The sequence below is a fragment of the Cetorhinus maximus genome, chromosome 8, assembly GCF_964194155.1.
Source record: "Cetorhinus maximus chromosome 8, sCetMax3.hap1.1, whole genome shotgun sequence".
Lineage (NCBI taxonomy): Eukaryota > Metazoa > Chordata > Chondrichthyes > Lamniformes > Cetorhinidae > Cetorhinus > Cetorhinus maximus.
Window position 1 is genome coordinate 11,691,652 of NC_135886.1, and position 26,469 is coordinate 11,718,120.

The 26,469-nt window shown below is 46.9% G+C and overlaps 1 protein-coding gene across 1 annotated transcript in view; it reads left to right on the top strand.

Annotated features, from left to right (window-relative positions):
• The window catches only part of kcnd3 (potassium voltage-gated channel, Shal-related subfamily, member 3), a 340,961-nt gene that overhangs the window by 287,288 nt on the left and 27,204 nt on the right, over positions 1–26,469 (top strand). The window contains exons 3-4 of the mRNA XM_078546430.1: positions 15,233–15,395; positions 26,260–26,361. Of these exons, the coding sequence (XP_078402556.1) occupies positions 15,233–15,395; positions 26,260–26,361 (265 nt within the window). The remainder of the gene's footprint in view (positions 1–15,232; positions 15,396–26,259; positions 26,362–26,469) is intronic.

Here is a 26,469-nt window from a genome sequence, read left to right on the forward strand (position 1 = left end):
TGTGGGTGAGCGCTCTTAGAGAGCTCCACGAAGGTGAAGGCAGACAGCTGCCTCGGGGAGCTGCAGACCCTCAAATAATAAAATAGAGCCGTAAAAAGCTGCGAAAAATATCTACGCATCACAATCAAGCACCTGAAAGCCTACATCATAAAAAATGCGGTGCCCAGATATTTATTTTTATTTTATTTCCTAACGCAAATTTCATCCCGCCCTTGGATGAGGTTCGATGCAAAAATGTAAAGGCCACCCGGCCAATTCGCCCGTCCGCCAACTGTAAGGTTAGACGGGCCACGAACAATTGCAGACGATTGCGCCGTCAACGGGCTTAATTGCCCGCTTAATTGTCGGCGGGCGCGCTTCCGACTTTTGCACCCACCCACCGAGCGAAATACTGCGCGAGTGTGCAATTGTACATGCCCGCCTGTGGGAGGTAAAATTCTGCCCAGTCAGGCTTCCAGCGTCTGCAGTATTCTGCTTTTGTCCCAGTCCACTGGGGGACAAGGATTCCTGCCTCCGTTATAGATGAATTTGCAAGCTTAATGGGACTGCTTATTGGAAATTTGGGTTGGCGGTGGGAGCGTGGAAGGGGGCCGGGGCGTGGTTGGTGGGGAGGTGGGTGTCGTTCAAACCATTGACCTCCTTGTGCAGATTTAAGATACGTGCTCCAGGTGCAGAAACTCTACAAGTAAGAGCCCAATTTCAAAAAGTCTACATACTCCAATCAGCTTTGCAGGAGCGTTAGGTTTACAGTGTTGCAGTACCTTAGTGGTTCTGGTACTGGACCCAGTTATATGGTGGGTACATTTTCTCTCCTCCTTCCACACACCACATCCTCTGGCTAAGGAAAGGCAGTAGATTAACAATGGATGGGGAATAGTCCAAAAATTAAACCTGCACCTATAGGACATGTCATGCCAAGCACCACACAACGACGTCATATTAAGAACTTTCCGTCAATGCTTTTAAAATTTCACACAAACAAGCCGCTAAAATGGCTGCTACAAATCTATGTGACCTTTGCCATTTGAACTACAGTCACTACCAATCCTCAGGTGAATACCTAATTAAATATGGGCATTCACAGCTGTCCGGGGAATTCACACATCTCCTTGTTTAAGGATGGGCCAACACAAAAGGACTATGGAATTTCTAGACTGCCTGTCTCCATGTTTCCTACTGTACAAAACAGAAGATCGGAACTCAATTTTTAGCAGAGGAAGTGAATGGCCACTATAACCACCCATTATATCACAATGACTCTCCCCATCCAAACCAGACTGGGTGGACCTCAGCGATTTTAACCCACAACACCGGATGTGGAGTCAACATGATCACCCTACCTTATTTGGGAAAAAAAATTAAACTTGTGAAATGTCAAATGGTGAGGCAGCCATGTTTTCTTTAAATAAGTTTAACTAAGAGTAGTTTGCTGATGAGAACCACCAAAACCATCAGGACTATTGTTCAGCTAGTCTGAGGAAGACTCATAAACCAGCTGGAAGACATCAAGCAGCCAAAGTACTAAATCTGCCGCAGTTCCAAAGTTCACCTGAGAACCAACTTCCTAGATGTTCGAATGCAAGAAACCTCACAACTTTCTTTGAAACTTCACTTTACAAGACCATAATTTCTTTGGGGTCAAAAAAGAGGAGATGTTAGGCGTCTTGAAGAATATTAAGGTGGATAAATCCTCAGGGCCAGATGGGATCTACCCCAGAGTACTGAGGGAGGCAAGGGAGGAGATTGCTGGGGCCTTGACAGAAATCTTTGTATCCTCACTGGCTACGGTTGAGGTCCCAGAGGACTGGAGAATGGCCAATGTTGTTCCATTGTTTAAGAAGGGTAGCAGGGATAATCCAGGAAATTACAGGCCCGTGAGCCTTACGTCAGTGGTAGGGAAATTATTGGAGAAGATTCTTCGTGACAGGATTTACTACCATTTGGAAGCAAGTGGGCGTATTAGTGAGAGGCAGCATGGTTTTGTGAAGGGGAGGTCGTGTCTCACTAACTTGATCGAGTTTTTCGAGGAAGTGACAAAGATGATCAACGATGGAAGGGCAGTGGATGTTATATACATGCATTTCAGTAAGGCCTTTGACAGGGTCCCTCATGGCAGACTGGTACAGAAGGTAAAGTCGCACGGGATCAGAGGTGAGCTGGCAAGATGGATACAGAATTGGCTTGGTCATAGAAGATAGAGGGTAGCAGTGGAAGGGTGCTTTTCTGAATGGAGAGCTGTGACTAGTGGAGTTCCGCAGGGATCAGTGCTGAGACCTTTGCTGTTTGTAGTATACATAAATGATTTGGAGGAAAATGTAACTGGGCTAATTAGTAAGTTTGCAGATGACACTAAGGTTAGAGGAGTTGCAGATAGTGAAGAGGATGGTCAAAAGATACAACGGGATATAGATCGGTTAGAGACTTGGGCGGAGAAATGGCAGATGGAGTTTAATCCGGACAAATGCAAGGTAATGCATTTTGGAAGATCTAATACAGGCAGGAATTATACAGTAAATGGCAGAACCTTTAAGTGCATTGACAGGCAGAGGGATCTGGGTGTACGGGTCCACAGGTCACTGAAAGTGGCAACGCAGGTGGATAAGGTAGTCAGGAAGGCATATGGCATGCTTGCCTTCATTAGCAAGGGTATTGAGTATAAAAGCTGGGAAGTCATGCTGCAGCTGTATAGAACGTTGGTTAGGCCACACTTGGAATATTGCATGCAATTCTTATCGCCACATTACCAGAAGGATATGGAGGCGTTGGAGAGGGTGCAGAGGAGGTTTACCAGGATGCTGCCTGGTCTGGAGGTTATTAGCTATGAGGAGAGGTTGGAGAAACTCGGATTGTTCTCACTAGAGCGACGGAGATTGAGGGGCGACTTGATAGAAGTTTACAAAATTATGAGTGGCATGGACAGAGTAGATAGTCAGAAGCTTTTTCCCAGGGTGGAAGAGTCAATTACTAGGGGACATAGATTTAAGGTGAGAGGAGAAAACTATAGAGGAGATGTGCGGGGCAAGTTTTTTACACAGAGGGTAGTGAGTGTCTGGAATTCGCTGCCAGAGGAGGTGGTGGAAGCAGGTACGATAGTGGTGTTTAAGAGGCAGCTTGACAAATACATGAATAGGATGGGAACAGAGGGATACGGACCCCGGAAGTGCAAAATGTTTTAGTTGACGGGCGATATGATCGGCGCAGGCTTGGAGGGCTGAAGGGCCTGTTCCTGTGCTGTACTTTTCTTTGTTCTTTGTTCAACTTTAAATCATCGAATCCATTCAAAAGACCACAGCGCTGCCATGTGGGAGACCAAAGATCATAAACCAGTGACTAGGATAACTGTAATTTGTAAAAGTGCATTATTTTATCTGTATCCCATCTTTGTGTGTGTGTGAGTGCATGAGTGAAACTGACATAATGTGACATGGCATTTAATTCAGGGTAAATGCGTGAGAATAAATAACTTGCTTTATGTTGAAATTCACAAAAGCTTGCTGCTGGATTATTAAATTCAGATCCACAATCCAAGGGTAAGAAAAGGCACACCTCTTTCCATACAAAACATACTGAGAGAAAACCCCTGCTGTTCCCCCATCATAACATCAAACTGTTTCTTAAATGATTTCAGGGTATTTTACCTTCACTACATGATCAAATAGAGAGGTCCTTGTGGCACAGTGAGTAATGTCCCACCTCTGACTCACAAGCTCCGGCTTCTACTCCAGTGCTCGACTGTCAAAATCCCTCTTCTTTTATGCTCCAAAGTGTTGGAGTCAACTGACTCAATAAGACCAATCGTTTTCATCCACTCCAACTGGAACTTGCATTTTCCTGTTTACAGAGCAAGTTTAAGTATCTTGAGCTCAGCTTTATATCAGTATTTCCTTCTCATAGTCAACATTTTGGAAAGACATGCTGGGCTTTTTAATGCTCATCTCTGGACTGAACCAAGAAATGTATTATAAGGGACTGGCACATGCAGGGTTAATGTGGGACTGAGTACAAAACCGCCCACACAGGGATGGAAGGAGGCACATGACCCAGACCTAGGGTCAGCATAGTGTTGAGCAGAGATGTGTAAAGACCTATACATGGAGATAGGTCCTTGCCTGTACCCTTCACTGTATATGTGTAGATAGTTACAAGTAGTTAGTAAAGACTTGGGGCGGAATTTTTCACGCCAGCTGGCGTCAGGCATGCTTAGCGGCGTGAACGGACAATATGGTGAGAAGGCCAGAAATCACTTTCATGACGTCATGAAACCAGTTTGCGATCGTCCGCTCAGCCTGTCGATGGCGTGCTGTGTTCCCTGCCATAGGATGTTAGAAACCTCATTGTAATACATCTGCATATCATTATAAGGCCAGCCCGCCGGATTCACCCCCCCCTCGCTGGATCATCCGCCCACACTGGTGTGATTGTACACCAGTGCAAAACACGTCTTGATAAGTGTGACATGCAAAAGTTGGGACTCACCCGCCAGGGCCTTGCTCACATCGGGGACATCCGAGGAGCAGAAGATGCTGGAACCCGACAGCAACGGGACCCTGGAGGAACATCCATGGCATGTTGGGTGGATTCTCATGGACATGGCCCTGCTGCAAAGCAGCTCATGGAAGTTGGAAAGTCGCTGTTGAGGGTCTGTTCACAACGGATGATGGTCGAGGGGGTGGAGAGGAAGGTCCAGCTGTGTTTGGGAGCGGAAGATGTACCAGGGAGTGGGAGAGGAAGGTTTAGCATCAACTGGGAGAGGAAGAGGTGCTGGAGAGGTGGGGGCGGGGTGCGGTGAGGCTGAGAGGGGGGATCAAAGGTGTTGGGGGGATGAGGTTCGGAGGAGGAAATGAAGGTGCCCAGGGGGAGGTTGTGGGGGAAGGGAGTACTGGGGGAGGAGGGCCAAACGGGGGAGAAGATGGCAACTGGGGAGATAGGTGTAAGTGGGGGGGTGGAAGGTGTAAGGGAAGGGATTTGGAGGGGGAAGGAGTGCGGAGAGGGGGAGGAGTTCAGGGGAAGAAGGAGTGCGGAGAGGGGAAGCAATTCAGGAGATGAAGGAGTGTGGCGAAGGGAGGAATGGTGGTGGAAGAAGTAAGGATGGAGGAAGGAGTAGGGAACGGGGAAGGAGTAAGGCTGGAGAAAGAAGAAAGGCTGAAGGAAAGAGTCAGAAGGGGGGATGTCCGGGGGTAGAAGGGGTCCAGAGGGGTGATGTCCAGGTGAACATGCAAGGGAGGGCTCTGATAAGTCCATGACTGCCTCCTGGGTAGTGAACTAAGGATGGGCGTGGTATGAGAGAATGGTGAGAATGACCGAGGGCAGAGGGTAGGGTGAGGGTTCGACGGTAGCAGTACAAGGAATGGCGAGGGTGATTGGTGGGGACTCTGAGGCAGACACGGACCCTGGGGGTGGGAAGGAGGAGGTCGGGGAGGTAAATGTGGATGGGGGGGGTGGGGGGGAGAGTATTTAGGAAGGAAGGGAACGTGCACGTTCACCGGGACATCCCCGAAGGAAAATGGTTGTGGCTGGTAGGTCACGGAGGGGAGGTGGAAGGTGATGGGGGAAAGGAAATGGGTGACTGGGGGAGGGGAAAGGATGAGGGAGTGAATGAAAAGCTGAATCACCACCAATCTGTCCAACTCAAAAGTGTAACGAGAGTCATGATGGGCGAGATCAGGTGCTGCATTGGGAGTGTGACCTGCATGGAGCAGAGATGCAGGTCAGCTCAGATGGACAACTGAAAGTGAACCCCAACAGACAGCATTGAAAATGCTCAGGACATTGAGGTGCGTGTGATACAGGAAAGATCCTCATGCATGGGCAGATGCTTGCACAAGGCTCCGAAAGCCTCCCTCCTCCCACCAGAATCTCTCGTTGGCCCAGCTGCTCCCTCTGTAGTGACAGAGGACGAGGTTGAGGGGTTCACAGGCTAAGGGGACGCGGGGGGCAGTGGACAGCCTCTGAGCTTCCTGAGTGGATGATCCAGGGGTGTCCAGCTGCTGCTCCTCCTCCCTTTGGGTGACCCTGGCCTGACTCCTTGAGGGGAAGGAGCACCTGGAGGGACATTGAGGTGGCCCACTTCCCTCTCACATTGCCACTATAGGAACTCAGGAGTGCAGGTCTTCACACATCTCGCATTCTGCTGGACCAGGGTGTCCATGGCGTTGGCCATCCTCCCCATGGAGACCTCCTTATGTGCACCACTTCATCAGAGAATGGGCGGATGTACTCCTCCATCTCGCGTGCTACTCTGCTGAGGGCTTCCAACAGCTCTGTGTGATGTTCCCACGCTGTCTGCTGACTCTCCAAGATGAGGTGGAAGGCCAAATCCAGAGGCTCACCTCCTGACTCAGACCTCACTGATGTTTGTTCCCCAGCAGTCCTCCAAGTGCCAGGGAGCTCGGCTGAACCTGCCTCCTCCTGCTACGGACACGTGTCTGTGCGGTGACCACTCGAGCCTGCTCTAGATACAGGTCCCACCGAGGTATGTGTCTCTGCGCTGGTGCAGGGTGTGGGTAAGCGCTGTGACGGGTCTTCCAGGCTGCTTATTTCCAGCTCTTCAATGGAGGAGGAGTCCTCTTGGCTGGAGGTGAGGGTATGGATGGAGCTGAGGGACTGGCTGGCTGAGGGTGTCGGTCGCTTGGCAGAGCTCCCTGTGAACCAAAGTAGAGATAGTTAGTGCATGGCAGCAGAGTCAAAAGCAGGAGAGAGAGAGAGCACTCACATTTGCGTTGAGAAAGGGATGATGGGGTGCAGGATCCCCACAAGGGTGTTCACCGCCCACATCACCATCACCATAGACATGGTCCATGTCCTCACCAGTCAGTGTGATGGCACACTCACGCTCCTCAAAGTGATTGAGGGGCTAATATGGGCCACTCCGCCGCCAGTCTGGACCCTCTCCCTGCTGATGTGAGCCAGCTTCTCCTGCATGAAAACAGATGGAGAGAGTGTGAACAGGACACGTGGCACTGCGTGGAATGTTTGTGTGGTGAGTGGAGCCATGGACGGGGTGAGGACACAAGCTCGAGAGGATATGAGCCTGATGGAGATGTGAGGGTGTGTGAGAGAGTTTGTGGTGTTGTCTCTTGAGATGTTAAATCCCTGTGGATGTGTGATAGGTTTGTGAGTGTGTGAGTTGAGAGTGATGAGAAGAGTGAGTTACCCTGGCGGAACAGATGAGACCATTCATCCTCTTGCGGCACTGGGTGGCTGTCCTCCTTTGAAGGGCATTGGCGCTGACCATCACTGCCACTGCCTCCCAAGCCGGATTGGTAATGCTGATGCCCCTCCTGCAGCCAGAGTGGGGGTAGAGGACATGACGGCAGGCCTCCACGCTTCCAAAAGGCACTCAAGGGACACATCACTGAACCAGGGGGGGTGCTGTAGTCTTTTTGACTTTCAGGGCCAGCCTGTCTTCTGCGCAGCAGTCATGGTCTGGAAGCATTGGGAGGTGCGCACGCGGCTGCACTTTGAATGTGGCGCCCGGCGTGATGAAGGGGCGAGGCAATTGAGTGGCGGGCGAATGGAAGTCCATCCGCCATCGAAACAGTGTGTTTCCCGGGATGCATAATTAATGCAGCGGGCGTGGGACGATATGGTGTGAGAAGCCGCCATTGCAGCCAGCGGGTAAAACGTCATTTTCCCCGCCTGCTACCACACTTAGTGCAAATCCTGGATGATTTTGCCCTTGCTGTTCACCTACTGAATACTACAAAGACTTCTTTAAGAGACACCATTCTGGAACCAACATCCTCCCAACAAAACCACTATTGTTACATTTATTATCAATCTTTTACAAACAATAGCAAATTGCTGATGTTGCTAATAAGCTTCAGTTATCGATCACAGACACTCCCTTAAGAGCCCATCATGTTTTTGTCAGGACCGTCTGTTCAGAGATGCAGCATACATTTTGGAATCGTTCAAACCAGCTCATTTACTTAGGCACCTTTAAAATTTTTCATTTCTGTGTTATCAAAGATAAAATCCTATCTTTATAACATATCAGTGAATGAACCAGTAAAACAATTATTAGTAAATTAATTCATGATAATATCATTCAACTTTTAAAAAAAAAACACAACTCACGTGAGATTCCCTTACGCTGGTTACCAGAAAACATATGTTCCCCAGCTCTGCTTTATTTGTATGCACTTATCAACAGCTTAGTTACATCTGACATATCGTCTTACATTTTGTGTGACAATAGCAAACCACTTCCCACATATTATTTGTAGATACGTTTTTAAAAAGAAATATCTACTCTCTTGCAATATCTCCATCATGAATAATAGTGAATTAGCTGAGGGAGAGGTTCAAACAATTGACTCTTTGCAAGGTCTGTCACTGAAAGGCAGTAATACAACAGAATGCGGGACTTTTATAGCCTAAGTAGCACAGAATGAGTGTAGAGAACGTGACATTTAAATGGATGTAGACATACCTTGAGTACCATAGTAGATTGGTCGCTGTTTTAAACCAACACAACCCGAACCTCTAAACATCTTTCCTCGCACCATGGCCATCACCTTCATTCCTTCCATTCATCCCCCCGCCCCCCTCTTGCCCAGGAAAAAAAACAGTGGGACAACAGTGAATGGGAAATAAACCAGCAACTAAAGAAAAATGTGCATTTTGTTCCAAAGTGCTTAACATCCAGTGAAATATTTTTGAAGTGTAGCGACTATTGTGATGTAGAAAACACGACAGTTAATTTTTGCAAAAGATCCTGTAATTAGCATTGTGATAATGGCCCAAAAGCCTGGTTTTTAGTGATGTTCATTAGGGATAAATATTGACCAGGACACTGGGGAGAACTCGCCTGCTCTTCTTTGAAGTAATGCCTCAAGAGCTTTTACATTCACCTGAGAGAGCAGACGGTGCCACGGTTTAATGTCTCCCCCAAAAGACAGCACCTCGGACAGTGCAGCATTCCCTCAGTACCACACTAGGCGTGTTAACCTGGATGTTGTGCTCAACTCTCTGGGAAAACCATACCCAAAAAAAAGCCTCTTGGTGTTGGTACAGTAGGTCTTCATGGAATAAAAGCAGAGGCGATGGAGAATTGCATTTTCTGAATCCCTCTGTGCCAAGCTCTGTTAGGGGAATTGCCTGATGTCAACACAAAAGGAGATTGCCTGATTGTGCAGATAATGCTCTCTGCTAAAGGACAGCAATCTCCGCCTCAGTCATTCAGTCAGATGCATCTTCCCCAGAGAACAAGTCAACAAATAGATCACTAACACATTTCCCACAGAAATATCTTCCCATGCACCACCCACCCACCCACCCCATCTCTGCCATGACTGCCCTACATGTCAGCAATAGTAAATGCGTGGTAATAGTGTCAGAGGAAACATGGTTAACAGTCAAAAAATAAGCTCCAACAACACTCAACAAGCTTGACAACATCCAGGGTATCTATTTAAAGGGACACAGTTTTCCTGGAGTGATGTATTCATTTCTGAGCTCTGTTTAATTATAAGGAGATTGGGAAACGTGGGTGAGTAAGGAGTTAGTTTCAGTACATCTAGTGGCGCATTATGGTTAACATTGGTCACCGGGAGTTTGCTTGGTTGCAGTACAAGTCAGGGAGGGGTTTACCAGGGGTTTCATTCCAAAAACTGGTCATGGGTTTTCCCTCCCCCTGGAAGTAATGTTACACATGTTTGGAGATAGCTTTAGGGCTTTTCCTTTAATTCTTTTAACAAGACTTGGGCGGTGCTGTCTAGGCCAGCATTTTTATTGCCCATCAATAATTGCCCTTGAGAAGGTGGTGGTGAGCTGCCCACTTGAACCGCTGCAGTCCATGTGGTGTAGGTACACCCACAGTGCTGTTAGGGGGACTTCCAGGATTTTGACCCAGCAACAGTGAAGGAACGGCGATATATTTTCAAATCAGGATGGTGAGTGGCTTGGAGGGGAGCTTCCAGGTAGTGGTGTTCCCATCTATCTGCTGCCCTTATCCTTCTAGATGGTAACAGTTGTGGGTTTGGAAGGTACTACCTAAGGAGCCTTGGTGAGTTCCTGCAGCGCATCTTGTAGGTGGTACACACTGCTGCTACTGTGCATCGCTGGTGGAGGGAGTGAATATTTAAGATGGCGGATGGGGTGTCAGCCAAGCGGGCTGCTTTGTCCTGTTTCTCCTAATGTATGAATACCTAGAAGTTACATCATGCCCAAACAATTCATGTTGGCATTTACCCTCCACACAGGCAACTTGTCCTAATCACATTCAACCACCTTGTTTCCACTCCCTTCAACCTCCTTTACTTCCTTTATCTGTCCAACTAACTCTTGGCTGTTGACATGGGTTCTGCCTCAGTCACTAACACTGGAGGTAAACACCACAAACTTACTTACTACTTTCTCTTGCTCTTTGTTCTAAATCTCTCATATTGAATCATGTGCCTATGGTTTGGATGACAATTCTGGTTGGAAGTATTCCTGGAGGTTTCACCATGTGACCTTCTGCTTCAACTCACCCCACCCCCACACACATTCCCACCAGGTGCCACTGCGCGTCCACAGCCAGTGATAGAGGATGGTTACTTAGTGGCTATGTTAGCAGACCACTAACCCTGGAGTAATAATCTGGAGTCATGAGCACTCACCCCACTACAGGAGTTAGGGAATTTAAATGCAATGATTAAATGAACCTGGAATTTAAAAGCTAGTATTGGTAATGTTGCCCATGAGAGTACCAGATTGTCACAGAAGCTCATCTGGTTCACTTGTATCCTTTAAAGAAGGAAATTTGCCATCCTTACCCAGCCTGGCCTATACGTGACTCCAGACCCAGAGCAATGTGGCTGACTTTTAACAGCCCTCTGAAATGGTCTAGCAAGCCACTTAGTGAAGGGCAATGAGTACTGACCTTGCCAGCAATGACCATGTCCCATAAATGAATAATTTTTTTTTTAAATGAGAAAGGCTTTTTTGTCACCTGAATGGATAAATCTTGACTATTAGTGTAACAGCCTTTCCCCCCCATCCCATCTTCAATAATCTTCTAACTAATAAGTTAATATGTGAAAGGAAAATGAAAAAACAAACAATTTTATTCATTGCTGCCTTTGATTTTTTCCCCTGTGTTGCTCACTCATTAATGGAGATTACTCTTCAATTTCGGGAGACTCCAGGATAATCCTTCTAGGTTGGCAGCCCCAATCTATGGCCCCTCGTTCCAAACCCTAATAAACCATATCACAAAAGCGGAGGTTGGGATGACCCAACGCTAAACAAGGCCTCGACGACTAAGTGCAAAGGACTTAATAGCTTTCTGCAAAATGCCCTGAAGCATTGAGACGAACTTATCCAGGGCAGAGGCAATGAAGGTAGTTGAAGGTTAGAAAGAGAAAAATTGACCCTGGCCTCTGCCCTTTATAACTCTCCAGTAACCCCTCACTGGAAGTCAGACGGGAGCAGCCACTCATTATTGAGACACAGACACAGATACTGGCCCTCGGGCATGTTTGGGAATTTCGTTCACCAATAGAACCACACCCCACTGGGACAGTCAGCGTCACCAGGTGAAGAGAGTAAGAGTGAAAAGAATGCCTCCACCATTGGCAGCCACACCTTCAGCTGCCAAGGCCTTAAGCCCTGGTATTCCCCCCATAACCTTTCCAACTACCGCTTTGCTTTCCTACTTTAATACCCTAACTCGCTCCTTAAAACCTACTTTTTTGGACTGAAGCTTTTAGTCACCTGTTCTAAGATACCTTCATGTGGCTCGGTGTCAGATTTTCCCTAGTGGCGCTTGTGTGAAGCGCCTTGGGACATTTTGCTATGTTAAAGGCCTTACATAAATGCAAATTGTTGTTGTAGTCAGAGGCAAATATTTAGGGGATTAGGGAAACAAAGGTCTTGAATTTTAGCAGAACTGTGACCATAAACAATTTACATTGAAAAACAGGATTTCATGCCCTTTAGAATCAGAATCGGCCCATGGTACGTGTGGGGGCTTTCTGAAACTTCCAGTGCGGTTACTGGAAGTAGAAAGTCTGAGGAAATTAAGTGAAAAAGAGTTACCAAAAGAATTTCAGAATTTAAAATAAAATGTCTTTGACAGGTTGGGGGGGAAGTGAGTGATGGCAGTGGCAACAGTTGAGGAAAATGCCTTTTGACAGGTTTAAATGAAGCATGTGCACGCAGAACTTCCAAGGAACCTACAGGGTGTTTTAACACCGAAGTCATTTGGAAAAGAAAGCAAGTCATTGTAAATTGGCAAGTTGGGGGGGTGGGTGGTTCGGAGATCAGTTAGAAAGTGACCTTTGACCTGAAGCCAAATTAAAGTGACAGCTCCTGACAACGCGCAATCCCCAAATATCAGAAAAGATGATGAGAGACAGTCACAAGGATAGCAGCTGTTGTCATTTAATTCTTCAACCCAGAACCCCAGCAATGCCTCCAGGCATCTCGTCATCATGTGAATAAAGCATAAGTAAGAGATTAGCGACCAGACAGCAATTACAGCAAGAGTTCAAGAGGTAGATAACAATTCATCATGAAGAAGTTACAGGCTGGAATCTAATCTGGAGATTGGGAAATTTATATATCGAATAACAGATACCCAGGGGTGAGTAGCCAGCTATAACATAATGGAGTCTTTAATTCACTGAAAACTGGGTTTTGGATTCAGTTCAGATGAAAGAAATGGAAATTTTTCTCCAACATGAAAGAGACAGGGATAAAAACAAAAAACAAAAAACATTTCCGCCAACTCCAGCATGATGCCACCACCAAACACATCTTCCCTTCACCTCCCCTGGCGGCATTCCATAGGGATCGTTCCCTCCGGGACACCCTGGTCCACTCTTCCATCACCCCCTACTCCTCAACCCCCACCTATGGCACCTCCCCATGCCCACGCAGAAGATGCAACACCTGCCCCTTCACTTCCTCTCTCCTCACCCTCCAAGGGCCCAAACACTCCTTTCAAGTGAAGCAGCATTTCACTTGCATTTCCCCTAACTTAGTCTACTGCATTCATTGCTCCCAATGTGGTCTCCTCTACATTGGAGAGACCAAACGCAAACTAGGCGACCGCTTTGCAGAACACCTGCAGTCTGTCCACAAGAAAGACCCAAACCTCCCTGTCGCTTGCCATTTTAACACTCCACCCTGCTCCCTTGCCCATATGTCTGTCCTTGGCTCGCTGCATTGTTCCAGTGAAGCCCAACGCAAACTGGAGGAACAGCACCTCATCTTCCGACTAGGCACTTTACAGCCTTCCGGACTGAATATTGAATTCAACAACTTTAGATCTTGAACTCCCTCGTCCATCCCCACCCCCTTTCCGTTTCTCCCCCCTTCCTTTTGTTTTTTTCCAATAATTTATATAGATTTTTCTTTTCCCACCTATTTCCATTATTTTTAAATCTACACCTTTTATGCCCTGTTAGTCTTTCCACCCCACCCCCACTAGAGCTGTACCTTGAGTGTCCTGCCATCCATTCTTAATTAGCACATTCGTTTAAATAATATCACCACCTTCAACACCTCTTTGTTCTTTTGTCTGTGACATCTTTTGATTATCTGCTCCTATCACTGCTTGCTTGTCCCTACAACCACCCACCCCCCCAACTTCTCTCCCCCCACCCCACCCCCCACCTTAAACTAGCTTATATTTCACCCCTCTCCTAATATTACTCAGTTCTGTTGAAGGGTCATGAGGACTCAAAACGTCAACTCTTTTCTTCTCCGCCGATGCTGCCAGACCTGCTGAGTTTTTCCAGGTAATTCTGTTTTTGTTATGAAAGAGACAGGTTCTGGCTGGCAAAAGCAGTGACCTCTCACCTCTAAGACATTAACCCAGGCTTTTTATTAATTCTTACATGGGATGTGGGCATCACATCCAAATTATTGCCCAAACTGAATGGCTTGCTTGGCCATTCCCGAGGGCAGTTAAGAGTCAATCACATTGCTGTGGGCCTGGAGTCACATGTAAACCAGGCCAGGTAAGGATGGCAGATTCCCTTCCCCAAAGGGTAAGAGTGAACCAGACTTTTACAACAATTGATGATAGTTTCATGGTCACCATTAGTGAGACTAGCTTTCAAATCCAAACTTCATTCATTGAATGTAAATTCCAACAGCTGCCATAATGGGGTTTGAACCCATACCCACAGAAGATTAGCCTGATCATATGAATTACTGGTCCAGTAACAATACCATTAGGTCACCATCTCCTCTCTCACATTGACTGATGGAATGAAGGTGTCTCTGTGACAGCTTTCTGTGGATTTGTGACCCAAAGGTTTTTTTTGGCGAAGACTGCCATGGATTTCCCTGGAGAATCTGCTGATTGGTAGCCATAACTTCAGCAGCAAGTGTTGCTGAGTCTATAGATAAGGTGTGTAGTTACCGATGTAGGCAATCAAGTGATAAGACCTTAGGAATCAGAAGGTCCTGATGCCCAGAGTGTAATGGAGTTGTGGAGTATTTTGTTCATTCATTTTCAGGATGTGAGCTTCAGCAGCAAGGCCAGCATCTATTGCCCATTCCTAATTGGCCTTGTGAAGGTGGTGGTGAGCCATCTTCTTGAATCCTCCAGTCCATGTGTTGTAAATACACCCACAGTGCCGTTAAGAAGGGAGTCCCAGCAATGTTGCAGGAATGGCAAAATGGTTCCAAGACAGGATGGTGTGTGACTTGGAGGGGAACTTTGGATCGTTGTGTTCCCATGCTCCTGCTGCCCTTGTTCTTCTAGGCGGTTGGGGGCGCAGGTTGAGAAGGTGCTGTCAGAGGAGCCTTGGTGAGTTGCTGCAGTGCATCTTGCATATCGTACACGCTCCTGTCACTGTGCACTGATGGTGAAGGGAGTGAATGCTTGTGGATGGGGTGCCAATCAAGCGGGGCTGCTTTATCCTGTATGGTGTCGATCTCCTTGAGTGTTGTGGGAGCTGCACTCATCCAGGCAAGTGGAGAGTATTCCATCACACACCTGACTTGTGCCTTGTAAATGGTGGACAGGCTTTGGGGAGTCAGGAGGCACTGTGAAAATGGGCTGAAGTGGCAATTAAAACATGTTTATGGATTAAAAATGGACTGAGGGAAATAATGGAAAAATGTTTTTTTTTAATTCTTTCACAGGGTACGAGCATCGCTGGTAAACTCAGCACTTGTTGCCCATCCCTAATTGGCCTCAAGAAAGTCGTACTAAGCTGCCTTCTTGAACTATTGCAATCCATCTGGTGTAGGTTGCTCTGTTAAAATGCGCTCTTCCTTTCTCTCCTAGGTATGGTGACATGGTACCGAAGACAATCGCCGGGAAGATTTTTGGCTCCATCTGCTCCTTGAGTGGTGTGCTGGTGATTGCTCTACCTGTGCCCGTCATTGTCTCCAACTTCAGCAGAATCTATCATCAGAACCAGCGGGCAGACAAGCGCCGAGCACAAAAGGTAATACCTGCCGACCAGTCACTGCGTGTGTCTCACACTCCTGATTCACCACAATCTGAAACACATTGAGCCACCAAATTAAAAACCATGGCTCAGAAATTTGACTTCAGCACCTCCCCACAGAAACTATGACGAGAGCCATTCCTAACCTTCACTGCCAAATCAAATCCAAGCCAGAAACTGACTAGCAAAGTGCCCGTTTTTTGGGTGAATCTTTCATCCAAGCGCCACTAGTGAGCTACGGGAGCCAAATAGGAACAGCAGGAGGCCATTCAGCCCCTCAAGCCTGTTCCACCTTTCGATCAGATCAACGCTGAGGGGGGGTGACCTGATAGAGATCGTCAAGATTATGAAAAGGTTGATAGGATAGCTGTAGAGAAGATATTTCTACTTGCGGGCGAGACCAGAGATAAGGACCATGAACATAAGATAACAACTAATAAGACTAATAAATCCAACAGAAAATTCAGGAGAAACCTCTTTTCCCAGAGATCAGTGAGGATACGAACTTTGCTACCACAAGGAGTAGTTGAGACGAGTAGTATAACATTTAATGGGAAATGAGGTAAGTAAATGAGGGAGATAGGAATAGAAGGATATGTTGATAGGGTTAGATGTGGGGAAGAAGGAGGTTTATCTGGACAATAAATACCAGCATAGACCAGTTGACCTATTTTTTTGTTGACAATTCTATGTAGTTCTATGTAAGCCCAGTGAGGCTGGAGGGATGCTTAATGCAGTTCCTCTACTTGATTACTGTTTATCTGTCACTGTGTGCTTTGCAAGACCCTCAAGCAGGCAATTGTAGAAATTACAACACAGAAGGAACCCATTCAGTCCCGTGCACCTGTGCGAGCTGCCAATTCTCCAAAGGGGCGATGTATCCAATTCCATTCCTGTACTGTAATTTATTTCCCCTTCAAGTAGTTATCTAATTATCTTTTGAAAGTGATGATTGAGTCTGCTTCCAGCACCCTTTCAGGCAACGCATCCCAGACCACAACAACTCATTGTGTAAAATAATTCTCCTTGGCTCGTGTATTCTAGATTCTAACAAAGCTTTGCATGGAACCTCCTCCCTGCTCCCTCTTCATACTTCAAGCATTAGTTCGAAATTCCACCTCCACGTTTGCAGGTAGACCCAACATTGAGGACATCACCTTTCACTATTTGACGGCTTCTACTTGAGCTTTGCTACAGTCAGATATCAGGAGTATTCGCAACTCTATTATGCTTACCTGTGCATTCAAGTGTCAACTGGGCTCATTGCTAGCAATCTTGTCTCTAGATTATGTGCTCAAGACCTGGAGTGAGTTCAAGGGTTTAAAGCGCATTATCCAGCCTAGCACGACAGCACAGCACCGCTGCCTCACGTAGAAATACATAGAATTTACAGCACAGAAACAGGCCATTCAGCCCCACTGGTCCATGCTGGTGTTTATGCTCCACAAGAACCTGCTCCCACCCCTCTTCATCCCAACCCTCTCAGCATAATATTCCTTTTTTCCTCATGTGTGTATCTAGCTTCCTCTTAGATGCATCTGTATTATTCATCTCGAATACTCTCCCTGATAGGAGGGGTTCCACATTTCCGTCACTCTCTGGGTAAAGAAATTTCTCCCGAATTCCTTATTAGATTTATAAGTGACTATCTTATTTCTTTGGCCCCCTAGCTTTGTCCTCGCAATAAGTGGAATCATCTTCTCCATCTGTCCCCCATCAAACCCTTCCATAATCTTAAAGGACTCTGTAACCTCAGCCTTCTCTTTTCTGGAAAGAAAAGTTTGCGTTTGTGTAGCTCAGGCCTGTCCAACCTTGTTGCATGGGGTGGGGTGGGGGGCACATTTCCACGTTTTTCTCACTCAAAAGAGCCAATGAGAAATTTTCGGAAAGATACGTGAATTTCAAAAAAATGTTTAGCATGAAGAAAAGAAGCAACTTGCTGAGCAAGAATAAAGCAACATCAAAGCAATAAATTGATAATTTTAAAAAAGAATAATTAATCAAGATGGCCATTAGGGTGTGAGAGGGTCAGAGTGTGTGTGTCCAGCTCACTCCCAGTCTCAGGGTAGACACTCACTCACCGTCACCCACTGTGTGAGTGGGTGTGAATATCTGTTGGTGTGTGTGGGGATGAGGGTGAGTGAGAATTCTGAGGCTGGGTGTAAGCCAGACACACTCACTCACACACTCTCTCACTCTCTCTCACTCTCTTTCTCTCTGGCTGGGAGTTTCTGGTCCCGCCCACCACGGGACTCAAAATTCCGACCTAAAATCAACAGCCCGTTGGCTGGTCCGTCAAACTTTCTGTCCTGCCCAGGGCGTTTTCTGCTGCAGGCAGGGCCAGAAAATCTCAACCTCTCTCTCTCCCTCACACTCTCAGACAAACACTTTCTCTCTCTCTCTCTCACAAACACTTTCTGTCTCATACACTTTCTGTCTCTCACACACTCGCTCGCTCTCCCCCTCACACAAACTCTCTCAGACACGCTCCCTCACACTCATTCTCTCTCCCACACTCTGCCACACACACACACACACACACTCTCTCTCTCACACACTCATTCACTCTCTCTCACACACTCACTCTTTCTTACACACTCACGCACTCACTCTCTCTCACACACACTCTTTCAGACATTCTCCTTCACACTCTCTCTCTCATACTCATTCTCTCTCTCACACTGTCGCGCACACACACACACGCAGAGGCTCTCTCTCTCTCTCAGACACTATCTCTCTCTCTCTCACACACTCATTGAAGAGAGTTTTCTCCCCGTCAGGGGGGTTGGGCTGAGCGGGAGTGGGCACGGGTGGGCACACAGTCGATCGCCGCCCGCAATCAGCTGCGCGCCGCCATTTTAAGTGGGCAGGGCCAATTAAGGCCCGCCCAGCGTGACGCGCACCCAGAAGTGCTCAGCGCTCCCTGTGCGGGCGGAGGTAGGAGGCTGAGTCGGGGCCTGCGCTTTTTCACACATGCGAAATCCCCCTGAGGCACAGAGCTGCCTCAGGGAGGTTAGTTTGATTGTGAAGATATAAAATATCTGAGTAAAAAAATTACTCAGACGTGTCCCCTCATGTGACAGTCTCACATGAGCTGGGACATGTCAATGAATTTTAATAAAAATTTTTGTTCAATTTATAAACACTTCAGGAAATCTCACCCCGCCCGTGGATGAGGTTTCATGAAAAATGCGAAGGCCGCCTGGGCTCTTCACCTGCCCACCAGCCTTAAGGTTGGACGGGCAGCCCAGACAACCAGCTTAATTAGAGTATTAACGGCCTTAATAGGCCTTTGACAGTTCAGCGGGCACGCAGCTGAATCAGGTCCGCGCCCGCCGAACGGAGGATCAGAATGAAGACGCGCAGTAACCTCGGGACGCACACCCGATGTCACCATGCGTCATTTTACGCGTTGGCAAGCGGGGCCCATCCCCACACAACGACCAGAAGACTCAGGCCATTATCTCTCTCTCTCACGCACACACACCAGCCAACCTTTCCCCCACCCCCAATCCCGGGCTCCGCAGCATCTCTCTGCCAGGCCCCTGAAGTTTCTCCTCCCTGTGGGTCCCACCATCGCTCCTCCCCACGGCCGTGGCAGCTTCTCTTTCCCCATCCCACCTCCCCCCACCGAAAACCTCTGTTTTACCCAGCGTACTCACTGCCGCTGGTGTTCACTGCTCCTCCAATCACAGCCTGTTTCTCTCCAACATGGGCCTAGTGAGCCTATCAGCAGCAAACACAGGAGGCGAAAGGCCTATGATTGGAGGAGCAGCTCCTTGCAGAATCTTCAACTTCGTGTCTGACTGGCACTTTGAACTTTGGGGGCCACATAGAAATGGCTTCAGGGCTAAAGTCCGGCCCACAGGACAAACCTGCTCCACTGCAAACCAGGACCCCTCAAGAAAAGCTTGATGCTTTGAGAAGTGAAAAATGAATAAAAGCCCACTGCAGCTTATGTCTGGACACCAGCTCCCTTGCCCTCCTACATTACAACAGTAACTACACCTCAAACGCACTACATCAGCTGGGAAATGCTTTGGGGCATCCTGAGGTCACGGAAGGTGCTATATAGGTGCAAGTTTCTCGTTTTTTGTTTGACTTCATTCACTGAAGCCCAGGCCAGTTATAATTCAATCAACCTTGTTCCCTCAATGTCACTCAATGGTGCCATTTTACAGTGGGTTTGAATTGGACTCCAGTTCTCAGTCAGCTTCAGGCACAGATTTCTCAAAGGAATGGAGGGAAATCTGAGATCGAATCGCAAGGGGTTGACTGGGCATTCTTCTCAATGAATACCCATCATGGACAGCTGGCTATAGCCAACCTAGTTTGGAACCTCTGACCTGAGTTGTTTCTAGTGTTTGCACATGTAATTAGGTTTCACAATTCCAGATGTCATAAACTGTCAGTGGGATCATTTTTTGGACCATTTCCCCTCTATCTGTGGCTCCCGATAGAATTCTTTTCAGACATGGCTCAATGAGTAGCACTCCTGGCCTCTAAAGTAGAAGATTGTGGGTTCAAGCCCCCACTTCCAGAGACTCAAGAACATAACCCAGGCTGGCACTTCTCAGTGCATTACTGAGGGGATGCTGCAGTGTCAGAGGTGCTATCTTTGAGATGAGGAGTTATAATCAAAGCCCTGTCTGCCCTCTCAGGTGGATACATAAGAATTAGGAGCAGGAGTAGGCCACTCAGCCCCTCGAGCCTGCCCTGCCATTCAATAAGATCATGGCTGATCTGATTGTAACCTCAACCCCACATTCCCTCCTACCCCCGATAACCTTTCACCCCGTTGTTAATCAAGAATCTATCCAGCTCTGCCTTAAAAATATTCAAAGACTCTGTTTCCACCGCCTTCTGAGGAAGAGAGTTCCAAAGACTCACAACTCTCTGAGAGAAAAAAATCATCCTCATCTTTGTCTGAAATGAGCAACCCCTTATTTTTAAACAGTGACCCCTAGTTCTAGATTCTCCCACACAAGGAAACATCCTCTCCAAATCCACCCTGTAAAGACATCTCAGGATCTTAAAGGTTTCAATTAAGTCACCTCTTACTCTTCTAAATTCCAGTGGACACAAGCCTAACCTGTCCAGCCTTTCCTCATAAGACAACCCGCCCATTCCTGGCATTAGACTAGTAAACCTTCTCTGAACTGTTTCTAATGCATTTACATCTTTCTTTAAATAAGGAGACCAGTACTATACACAATACTCCAGATGTGGTCTCACCAATGCCCTGTGCAACTGAAGCATGTAAAAGGCCTCATGGCCACTATTTCCAAGAAGAGCAGGGGCATTGTCCTGGCCAATATTTATCCCTCAATTAACATCACAAAAAAAAACAGATTATTTAGTCAATGCTATTTGTGGGGGTTTGCTATACACAAATTGGTTGTCACATTTCCTGTATTACCACAGTGACCAAATTGCAATAAGTGCTTCATTGGACGTAAAATGCTTTGGGACATCCAGTGGTTGTGAAAGGCGCTACAGAAATACAAGTCTTTCTTTTTGTTTGTTGCTCCTAATTTGTTTCTCCCGATTTAGGTTTATGATCTGCCCATTTACTGGGCTTTGACCAGCTTAACATCTCCAGCAAACACGAGCAATGTGGCTTGTAGTAAAATAGAGTGCTCTGTACCCTTAAGAGAATGTAGTTAGTTGACCATGTGACTGTATTGACCAATCGCTACACAGCGTGGGCTTCTTGGGTAACAGGAAGTCTAGAGCTGGAGGTGGTTGAAGAAGTATTAGTGTCCTGTCCTTAGTTCCAGTAAACCACTAGTGTTTGTTCAGTTAATCGGTCTCTCTGCCTATATTGTTTCAAGCACCAACTAATGTGTTAATATCAAGGGCGCAGCCAGCGTTCGCTGGACAAAGCGAATGTGATAAGATGAAACAGAAAAGGGCTGCTGTTAGGAACCAGCTTTCCTACAAGTGAAAGGGCCATATTCCATTTCTCTTTCTTTCTTTCCTTGTGGGGATGTGCTTGACCTCCACTTGAAGACTAATCGCTGTGGCGCAATTGGAACCAGGTGCTCCCTTTTCTTTCTAGAACGGCAGGCGCAAGACCTGAGATCCATCTTATTCACTGCTAGTATACTCTGAGAATGGTCTTATTGGATCATATGATCTGCGAAAGAAGAGTCAGCGCAGCTCCCCAACTTAGACAGCCTAAACAGAGATCATTTGTGACCGTCTGAGAGGGCAGACAGGACCTCGGTCTGACTTCTCATCAAAAAGACAGTACCTCCGACAATGCAGCACCCTCTCAGTGCGGCACTGCCTCCACATCTCAGCCTGGAGTATGTGCAAGGACAAGAAGAGCAGCAGCACGAGTTTCTGGAGGTTTTGGGGCCAAAATCACTGTGGATCTGACCTGGCTGTCATCCCACAGAATCAATTGTTCTTTCCACTTCAGTGCATCGGTCTTGGTGGACCTGCTCAATTTGACAATTACTGAATAATGATAGCAATTTTGTCTTAAGTGTATGCTTCTTATTACCATTATTAGGTGCTAATATTTTCATTAGTTCTCCGTGTATAGACAGTGGAAATGTCGCAGTATAAGTCCTTTAAGTAATTCTAATATCTTCTATTGTTCTAAATGTAACAGAACATTTTTTTCAAATGAATTAGATTTTGTGATTGAACATACTTCACATATCCTGGGTGAATACTTTTAATAAGTTTGTACTTTCTGGTTTGGAGAGCAAATCTATAATACCCTGAGTGCACAGACTTGGTAACAGTGGATGGATACAATAATATTCTGCTGAAATGCTCTCCTAAACTGTGCTGTATTCTTCCTCCTAAGCTTCATCCACATCGCCCTCTGCTCTATTCCTCCTCCCCGTGCCTTCACTCTACTGCGTTAATTACAACATTTCACATTCCAAACCATTCTCTCATAGCTCTTCAAGTGCAGAGCTCTTGTCTTAGATGCACACATTCCATCACTTGATTCAATGGGAATTATAAAAAACACAAGCTAAATACTAGGTAATCACCAGGTACAGGGCCCAGGAGATAAATCATGGGCCCTGGTGCTTCTAGGCCCCTTGTACCCTTCAGCTTTAATGATTGAGGGTGAGTGAAGGGGAGAGGGAGGAATGATGTGGGTCTGGAGATTGTAATGTTGGTTATTACACCGGGGGAATGATCTTCTAACAGAGGCCGTGGGATCTTTAATCTCCAGCTGAAGCAGCAGGAGATGGAAATGGCTCCTTGGTTTACAGCACCTCTGCCCATTCGGTGCTGCAGGCAGACAGGCTTCAACCTGAAGGTCCTCTAGTCCTGGAGGGAGAGGTGCTCTGAAACCAGAGGCCAGGCACTGGTGGCTTCACTAATCCTCTCCCACCTTTACCACCAGCCGGAGCTAGTGCAGGATAGAAACCGGCCCTCACTACCCCCCAAGCTCCCATCCCACCCCCCAAGCCCCCATCCCACCCCCAGCACTGGAATAGTGGTATTGTCTCTGGATTTATAATCCAGAGACCCACCTTAATGCTCTAGGGAGCCAGGTTCGAATCCCACCACAGCAGATGGTGAAATTTGAATTCAATAAAACCTGGAATTAAGAGTTTAATGATGACCACGAAACCATTGCTGATTGTTGTAAAAACCCATCTGGTTCACTAATGCCCTAGAGGGAAGGAAATCTGCTGTCCTTACCTGGTCTGGCCTACATGTGACACCAGACCCTCTGAATACAGACAATTAGAGATGGGCTATAAATGCTGGCCTAGCCAGTGATGCCCACATCCCATGACTGAGCAAAACTAAGGAACACATTAACACAGCTCGCTAATGTTTCGGATGACTGACATCCTACCTGCTCTTCCACCAACCCCTCCATTGCTATTCACTGGCCCACGGCCACCTCCTCTCCCCTCAAATCCTGGTGGCTCCCAGGACTTCAATAGTCATACTCATGGAGTCATACATTACAGATAATGTCCCAGACACCACCCTCATCATCCCTGGGTATGTCCTGTCCCACCAGAAGGACAGATCCAGCAGAGGTGGCAGCACAGTGGTATACACAATGTTCAGCACCATTCACGACTCCTCAGATACTGAAACAGTCCATGTCCAAATGCAGCCAGACCTGGACAATATCTAGGCTTGGGCTGACAAGTGGCAAGTAACATTTGTGCCACGCAAGTGTCAGGCAATGACCATCTCCACCAAGAGAGAATCCAACCATCACCCCTTGATGTTCAATGGCATTACCAACACTGAATCCCCCACTAGCAACATCCTGGGAGTTACCATTGACCAGAAACTGAACTGGACTAGCCATATAAATACTGTGGCTACAAGAGCAGGTCAGAGGCGAGGAATCCTGTGATGATTAACTCACCCCCTGACACCCCAAAACCTGCCCATCATCTACAAGGTACAAGTCAGGAGTGTGATGGAATACTCCCCACTTGCCTGGATGAGTGCAGCTCCCACAACACACAAGAAGCTTGACACTGTCCAGGACAAAGCAGCCCACTTGATTGGCACCACATCCACACACATTCACTCCCTCCACCACTGACGCACAGTAGCAACAGTGTGTACCATCTACAAGATGTACTACAGGAATTCACCAAGGCCTGTTCAACAGCATCTTCCAAACCCATGACCACTACCGTCTAGAAGGACAAGGGCAGCAGATAGTTAGGAACACCGCCACCTGGAAGTTCCCCTCCCAGTCATACACCATCCTGATTTGGAAATATATCGCTGTTCCTTCACTGTCGCTGGGTCAAAATGCTGGAACTCCCTCTTCCCTCCCTAACAGCACTGTGGGTGTACTTACACCACACAGACTGCAGCAGTTCAAGAAGGCAGCTCACCACCACCTTCTCAAGGGCAATGAGGGATGGGCAATAAATGCTGGCCCAGCCAGCGAAGCCCACATCCCATGAATGAATTTTTAAAAATACAGTCAAGAGGGAGTTCCCCTGGGAGTCCTCAATGTCAACTCTGAACCACATGAAGTCTCAAACATGGGTAATGAAGCCGCCTGCTGATTACTACATGCCGTCAGTCTTCCATGTTAAACACCACTTGGAGGAAGCACTGAGGGTTGTAAGGGCGCAGAATGCACTCTGGGTGGAGTCTTCAATGTCCATCGCCAAGAGTTGCTCGGTAGCACCACTACAGACCGAGCTGGCTGAGACCTAAATGACATAGCTGCTGGACTGGGTCTGCGGCAGGTGGTGAGGGAACCAACAAGAGGGAAAAACATACTTGACCTCATCCTCACCAACCTGCCCGCTGCAGATGCATCTGTCCATGACAGTGTCTGTAGGGATGACCACCACACAGTTCTTGTGGAGACAAAGTCATGCCTTCACATTGAGGATACCCTCTATCGTGTTGTGTGGCACTACCACTGAGCTAAATGGGATAGATTTCAAACAGATCTAGCAACCGAAGACTGGGCATCCATGAGGCGCTGTGGGCCATCAGCAGCAGCAGAATTGTATTCAAACACAATCTGTAACCTCATGGCCCAGTAAATCCCCCACTCTACCATTACCATCAAGCCAGGGGATCAACTCTGGTTCAATGAAGAGTGCAGGAGAGCATGCCAGGAACAGCACCAGACATATCTAAAAATGAGATGTTAACCTGGTGAAGCTACAACATAGGACTACTTGCAAGTCAAACTGCATAAGCAACAAGTGGTAAACAGAGCTAAGCAATCCCACAACAAATGGATCTGATTTAAGCTCTGCAGTCCTGCCAGGATTTGTTGCCTATCTCTAATTATCATTGCAATTAGTGGCTTGCCAGGCCACTTTAGAGTTAATGGTGAACCATGCTGCTGTGGATTCTCAAGTCACAAATAGGCCAGACCAGGTAAGGATTATTTATTTAATTATTATACAGACTACCTTTACTTAATTGAATTTAAATTCTACCAGTTGCTGTGGTTGGATTTGAACCAGTGGGTCTAGAGCATTAGTCTGGGTCCTTGAATTACTAATCCAGTGACATTACCACAACACCACTATCCCCCCTTCTTAGTGATGGACTAAGAACTGCAAGTAAGTTAATAAAAAAAACACACTTGCATTTATATAGCAACTTTCATGACCCCGGGACCAAAGTTCTTCACATCCAATGATACTCTGGTCACTGCTGGGGGAAATCACACAGACCCACACAAACAACAATGAGATAAATGTGTTTTAGTGATGTTAGTTGAAGGATAAATATTAGCCAAAGCACTGGGGAGAATTCCCCCGTTCTTTCTCAAAGAAGTACAGCGGGATCTTTTTCATCCACCTGAGTAGGTAGATATGGCCTTGGTTTCACATCTCACCCTGAAGATGGCATCTCCTACAGTTCAGCACTCCTTCAGCAACATACTGAAGTGTCAACTTTGATTTTGTACTCAAGTCTCTGGAGTGGGTCTCAAACGCACAACTTTCCTGTATCACAGGAGAGGGTTACCACCTGGGCCAAGGTGGACAACCAAGAGGCTCATGTTTTAGAAGTTGTGGATTATAAGAGGAATTGGAACCTGAGGAAACCTAGAAGAAATGGGTGAAAGGCAATGTGATGGATAACAAATTTAAGACAGCAAAGATGACAGCAAAAGGAAGACCATGTGGGATAGAATAACTGGAAAGGAAGGACATATAAGAGTGAGAAATACAGGGGAGTAATAAGAAATTGAGGAGACAAGAACTATTGGGACTGGGGGAGGTTTTGTGCATTTTTTTATCATTTTGCACCAGGTTTGTACGTACTGGGACATGTGGAAAGGGGAAAGGAGATGCAGGAAGCTAATCAAAGGATGAAATAGTTCAGATGATAAATGTTGAAACTATCTTGTTTTTCTTCACAGAAAGCCAGGCTCGCGAGGATAAAGATTGCAAAGACCGGAAATGCCAACGCCTATCTTCAAATCAAACGTAACGGCTTGATGAACGAAGCACTGGAGCTCACAGTAGGTTCAATATCAGACTGTGTAGCGATTAGATGCCGAGGTCAGGGGTGCTTAGGAATGATTGACAGGAGTTAAAATAGTTCTATTGGTGGACAGTGCCTGAGCACA